We start from the raw sequence: 6,766 nt of genomic DNA on the forward strand, positions 1-6,766 counted from the left end.
ATGGATGTCATATGTTCACATACTTCATTTACCTGTCTTTGAATGCATTCTCCACCAGCACTTTGTATCCTTTAAAAAAAACGTGCTGTATAAATAATAATTATTATTATTATAAATTGAAATACTCAAAACAATGTGGTTCAATGTGTGTTTTTCTGCTGAAACCAAGATGACGTACATGTCCTGCAGACCATTGTATTCATATGTTTTTTTAATGGAAGGAATTATTTAAGAAGTCGGGAAGAATTTCCAAGGATGCCTCAATTTCCCCTTCTGAGAAATGAACCAAAAATACAAGAATCCCTGTCCCGTCAACAAACGAAACACCTGAACAGTAACCTCCTTCTTGATTACTTCCCTCATTGGTCTGCTGGGGTTGTGTGAAAATCAGCTGAAATGAATAAAATTCCACAAAAAATGGTTCACGCAATACAACACGGCTTTGTTCTTGAAATCCCACAGATCTATCACAGCGAAATTCTTGAATCTGGCTACAATAATGTTCTCAGCAAGTAAAAGAACGTTCCCGCTACCCAAAAAGACAAGGAACGTTCTGTTGGACCGCAGAACTGTCCTGGGCTGCCTCAAAGCACCCTGCCTATTACGCCCTATTCTGCCCTAAACCACCCTTGTTAGTTGGATTCAGCTGAGAATCAATCCAAAACATTACATTGTTGTTAATCTGAAACCTTGACCTGATTTCCCCCCCCCCCCCTCTTTTTATTTCAGCCTCTTTCACAAGCCAATGCACGTGGTAAAATCCTGGGCTATCGCGTGATCAGAGGCAACCGTAGCCATGAGAATGTGACAACAGTAGACGACCCTTCCACGACAAGCTTGGAAATTCCTGGTGAGTTTGTCTCTTCAGTGTACTTTTTGTTGTTACCGGTACCTACATATTGTTTTCTCTTTAAGTAAACTTGTTTTATTTAGGGCCTTCAACCGATTTCACAAAGCGCTGCCATATGTCGCAACTTAAGTTGCAATGCGTAACACATCGCAAGTAGCGATACGTAGTAGGTCCTTAACAACGTCGGAAGTAACGACATGCCTTTTGGCCATTGAAAAATAAGAAGCGTCTTTGTTTCTGACCCAGTTTGATCGCCTTAGAATTGAATTAATAAAATTATAATACCAAGACATTTTCTTCAAATTTGTAAAAAGAATATGAATTGAAGTAAATATGAATTATAACAGCATGTTTTTTTCCCCTGGAAAACCACCTCATCTCTCCAACATTTTGTTTTAAAAACTTTTTGAGAGAAGACCCAACTCTTTGCTGAATATCATACAACTATTTAATGTGCATAGAATAAATTAGTGTCGCACAACGACGTGTTTTATGAAATGGTTCGCAGGTCAAATTGCAGCCATGATGCGTTGAAGGAATAAGATATATTGTAGCGCTGTAAAGCAGTTTCATGTAATAGTTTCCAGTTGTATTAAAGAGGTTGTGGAATGGTCGAAGACATTTCCGTCATTTTTCGTTTATACTACGCTGCATCGGAAATCCTGTTTAATACGTCACGATTTACTGTGTTTTGTTTGCTGCCCCCAACGACGACTTTTACACAAATTGCACGTTCGGGTCGAAACAGGACCTGAAAAACAGCTCTCAAGAGTACCTTTTGTACTCATTTCAAGACAGACACAATAGTTGTTTTTATTTCATCACACCTTAGGCTACATATCCCCGAAAAATGACGGAAATGTCTTCAAGCATTCCACAACCTCTTTAAAAGAAATCACCAGATTTTTGGGGCTGACAAGACCAGTAGATAACTTAATATACATAAAACATGGACTGTTTGCAGGTTTGGAACGGTACAGAGGATACAGATTTGCCATTGAAGCGTATAATGGTGCCGGCCCCTCACCACGAAGTTTGCTTGACATTGCAGCTGAGCAGAAACCTGGTGAGTACCAATCAGCTACATGTAGGATGTTGTCATCAGTGTTAACCCTCCGAGCAGCTTATAAAAAAATCACACGGTGGAACCACGTGGAGAATTTAATCACCACATGTGTTGATAGGTCAATAACCCTGGCATGCCTGTACATGCACAAGATATAGGTCATTCACATGGCCAGGGATTGTTTACAACCTGTCTGGGCTCCTGGCGGCACGAGGGGTTGACACAAAGGGATTGGCGGCTCTTAGGGGTTGGCCACTAAGATCTCCCATTCCTGCACAAAGGCATTGGGCACCATCTTGGCTTCTGTCTTTTAACACTCCTTACTCCGGAGTGGGTAGGGTCTGGCCAATGGGAGTCTACAGGCTTGTGGTGTATAGTAGGGGTGAGGATTACATGGAAGCTTGGCCTTATTGGCCCATTGAAAAAAAAATTATGCCCATATTTGGAAAATGTGGAGAATGAAATCACCACTTCGCTGCTCAGAGGGTTAATAAGTACTTTTATCCGAGTATCAAGCTATCGGGAACCACTCTTATCTGAGTACTTTGACCAAGGCTTGAGAACGAGTACAGACTCCCCGAGTCCAAGTACGAGTTCTTGGGCCTCCGAGTACCTGTACTTTATGGAGAATTCGGGTGAAAACAATTAAAATCTCAAATAATGGAATTGACACTCAAAACCATCATTTCAGTACTGAATAGTCATTAGTATCGATAAAATGGGGCTTGTGCATCTCATTTTGTTCATTCAAAACTAAATAATTCAATTTCCCCCCCCCCCCCCCCCCCCCCCCCGAGTCCTTATAATTGAGTGAGAGTACTTTGATGATATCGAATAGTCGAGTCCAAGCACTTTGCTTCTCAAGTACGAGTACCATGAATTTAAGTCCTGAGTATTTTGGCATTCGAGTGTGAGCGCTTGTACGAGTATTCTCAAAAAAGACTCGGAGTTGTATTTGAGAACGAGTACGAGTGCTACAACACTGTTATGGCATTCTGTCTTAATCGAGGACAAATTCGAGTAAAAGTAAGTTAAGTGCCCTTATGAAAATCGTCACCGAAAGAGAGTAGGCATCTTTATGTAATTGCACAAAATGGATGGAGCTACCAGAAACCTTTAATACAGGGAACTGCACTCCTTTTACACAGCTCCAATAACTTCTGACTTCGTTGTTTATTTTTTTATTTCCAACCTAGCTCCCTCGTTCATTGTGACAATCATCGTTGCCATTGTGGTTGTGGCTGTTACGTTTGTGGTCATTGCCGTCATCTGGTGTCTCGTCAAACACTACCATCTGCTTAAACCGGTGCCCAGTATCTCCATGATACCTCTTGAAAGGGTAAGATCAAATAGAAATCTTGGTAGATTTTTCATGCCTTCCATACGTTCTTTAACCCTAACTCCCTAGGATGCAACCTCAGTCCTCCAGCTGCCTCCATGTACAAATTGCGTACAGCCTCAATCCTGCAAAATCCTCCGTTGTTTCTTGAATGTGGTCCTTGGAGGTTGACCTTTGCCTCAATCCTGCCAAATACTCCAGCAATCGCTGTCAGATGTTGAGGCAGAGCCAGTGACATCCTGGAGCAGTGTGGAGGATTTCAAGTATAATCTAGGCCCACAGGGCTGAGCATGAATAACACAAGATCCAGCCTAAGACCTTGACACAGTGCATCCTCCATCCAAAATCAGCCACATATTCTTGCCATATAGCCTCAATCCTGCAAAATCCTCCATTTTGCAAAGAGGATTTTGGAAGGTTTGGGAAGGTTAGGGTTAATGCGTGTGGAACACAGGAGCCTGGACTGTCGATGCTTGTTAACAGTTCTCCTGAGGCAATTTTGTTTGACATGTTTTATTAAACTTTCCTCTATACTAGTGCAAACTGCAAAGGGATTGCCACTTGACCACCAAGATTGCTGATGAAAATTGGCTGGTTTGAATGAGATAATCTCGTTCATAATTTGGGAATTTCTTAAAATGTTTCATTCCAGTTTGATAGAGTCATCAGCCGACCAGGGCAGAGAGGAGCCGTTGAGCGTGAGGTCTTTGACGAACCGCGCGGGCATCGCACCCCGAATGGAGTCCTCCCAAATGGAAACATTCCCGGAGGCTCCCACCCACCTGCTGGCGGAGCAGCAGCAAACGCTGCAGAGGACAGCGAACGAGATTATGTACAATTACGGGAACAGGCCAGCCCAGATGAATCCTTCCCACTTCTGCGCAGCAACTCTGGAAACGGGTCTTGCTCAGGGAAGAGCAACTCTTGCAGGAAAATGTCGCAGGGGAGCGTCAACTCCACAAACTCCTCTGGCGTTTGCTCCGATAAGGATCCGGAGTCACCGGGGTCGACAGTTGCGAACTACGGCAAATTTGCCAAGCTGTACGTGCAGATACCGGACTCGGCCTTGTCGGATTCGCAGCATTCTGGTCCGGGCCAGCCCCGACTGGATTCAACGGACTCGGGCTTCGGCGACAACGGCAGCGAGTATCGGATGCCCAGCTACACCAAGCTGTCGACCATCCCGTCGGATCCTGGATCGGTTGAAACGTCGCCCGGTTGGGAAACCGACCCCGAGGGCGACTATAACGGTGGGGACGTTTACCATCGCATTGCTGAAGGAGAACCCGTTGCAAGTAACCAGGATCTGTTACTGGGCCAACCGACGGTGCCTGCCTACACGAGACTCTCATCCATTCCTGCACCTGTGATTAACCCTACGGCGCCCTCTGTTGGCAATGAGGTGCATGTGACCATCTCAGATGGAACAGCGCCCTCGTTTGGAAATTCTGGAGCAGGCAGTGTGTAAAAAAAAGTGTAAATTTTTGAAAAATGTTGTAATATTCAGAGTATTTGTCTGTCCCTTGGGGACAACGTTTTTGTTGGATTACTGAACCGAAATGTGCAAAATTGATGAAATTGCTGCTCTATTAAAATAATTTCCTTATCCTCTTCGACGGTACCGGTACACAATAAAATACTACAATTTCAATAATTTCTTAATGCAATAATACCCAAGTAATCTTCGGGCATGTCTGTTCTGTTTAAAGAATCTATAACTTCAAATGACAAATTTCAAAACTATGGAAGTCTTTATCATTTTTCAGTTTAAAACTCTCATTCTTGTGGATGCAAGTTAAACTTGTGCCTTCTTTATCTGTGGTTATATAAGAAAATGTTTTTCCTTGCAATTTTGCGATAATGTTTTTCTTAATACATAAAAAGAGACACTTCTAACTTTACATTGCGATCAAAGTGTTCTTATGAACAGCTGAAAAATCCAGAACAATTCAAATAAAAAATTTTGATCTCCAAAACTTTATAATTGTAATATAGATTTCTCCTTAATTCCTTTAAAAAAAATTCTTTTACTTTTTTGCACCGAATGTCTGTATTTTCTATTTTTCTATTACTTTGTTATACTTCCAAAATGGACTTGTTTCTTTTTTAATGCTTCCACAAAAATATGAAAATGAATATTTAATCTTCCATTCTCACTTTTCAAATTTCAAAATAAAAGTTAGTATCTTCATGAAATAACATGTATGCAAATCTTGACTTTGCAGATAAGAATTGTCTTTATGATGTTCTATTCTGGATGAAGGAAATCCTATTGTGTGCATGTACATGTACGCAACAGAATGAACTTACATGTACATGTATGCAAAATGCACCATGGGCAGATCAACACGTGGGTTGCATGCATATTGGACTGTATACGTAATTCATTTAACATTTAGCAGCCCGACTGGTGCAGGCTGTTCATGTAGGTGAAAATTTCCTTTTGGGTACAATGTACAACCTGTCTTATTTGGCAAATAAAACCAACTTCCTTGTTTCGTCGGTCCGTGTTTCTCAACATGCAGTTGCAAAATTCAGAATCGTTTGATATACATGTATATAGTAGTGAAATATAAGTAAATGTGTACAATCGTTCCAAGCCTCTTGAGTTATGAGATGTTCTGTTATGATGCACCGGTAGAACACTGCAGTAAACAGGAAAACCCTTCCAATATGGAGTTGCTTGTAATTGTGCTGCATGTACAGTGCATATTTATGTAATAATTCAATCGGATCCAAGGGGGATGTATTGACTCCATGTTCAAGTAACAAAGACAGACAACTACATGAAGGCAGCACTCGTGAATGCATTGCAGCTGTACACCTCCTGCCCTCGCTGCGACAACCTACTTTATTCTGAGTGTGTACAAAGCCATAGTGCCTTCGCGTAAGCATCAGGCGTCGTCGGCAATGTCGCCCCCTGTGGTCTCCCCCCTACTCTCCTTTTCTTACTGTTGTGCACATTTAGAAAGACGTGCGTACATTTGTGTGCCATATGTGTGCCAACAGTCATCATCATCATCTTCCTATACTCGCACATGATGTATACACATCCTTCCTGCCAGAAACACCGGGGCGAACCCCTTCTCTTAGCAATAAGCGTTACTGGGTTCTTTTACGTGCCTTAGGCCTTATACAACACACGGGACCTACGGCTTTACGTCCCATCCGAAGGACGAAACAAGAATGGTTAAGTGCCTTGCTCGAACCCACGTCACTGTTGCCTCTGAAACACCAGAGCACGAGTCCGGTGCTGTCAACCGCTAGGCCATGACACTCCATACATCCATTGTGTTTCGTTTGTGGAGCTCTGACAAGTTAAAAGCAAATCTGTTCACGAACTGTCCATAAACCCAGTAGGTCTCTCTCAAAGATAGCCATCTGTGTAGGAGAACTGCAAAGTTCTACGTATTTTACGCAATCGAGCACGCATTGCGCAGTGTTGAAAATGTTCAAAGCATGCGCACTTGTTGCTCGAAATGTGTTACATTGTATGTGACTTTCTTGTTGA

General features: G+C 42.3%; 1 protein-coding gene across 2 annotated transcripts in view; it reads left to right on the forward strand.

Annotated features, from left to right (window-relative positions):
* Positions 1 to 6,408, forward strand: part of LOC119728177 (interleukin-6 receptor subunit beta-like) — a 58,939-nt gene extending 52,531 nt beyond the window's left edge. For both annotated transcript variants that reach the window (XM_038200265.1, XM_038200266.1), the window contains exons 10-13: positions 730 to 850; positions 1,815 to 1,916; positions 3,113 to 3,255; positions 3,908 to 6,408. In XM_038200265.1, coding sequence (XP_038056193.1) covers positions 730 to 850; positions 1,815 to 1,916; positions 3,113 to 3,255; positions 3,908 to 4,723 — 1,182 coding nt within the window. In that variant the 3' untranslated portion in view covers positions 4,724 to 6,408. The remainder of the gene's footprint in view (positions 1 to 729; positions 851 to 1,814; positions 1,917 to 3,112; positions 3,256 to 3,907) is intronic.
* The last annotated feature ends 358 nt before the right edge of the window (positions 6,409 to 6,766 follow it).

This window comes from Patiria miniata, unplaced genomic scaffold, assembly GCF_015706575.1.
Source record: "Patiria miniata isolate m_02_andy unplaced genomic scaffold, ASM1570657v1 HiC_scaffold_20, whole genome shotgun sequence".
Lineage (NCBI taxonomy): Eukaryota > Metazoa > Echinodermata > Asteroidea > Valvatida > Asterinidae > Patiria > Patiria miniata.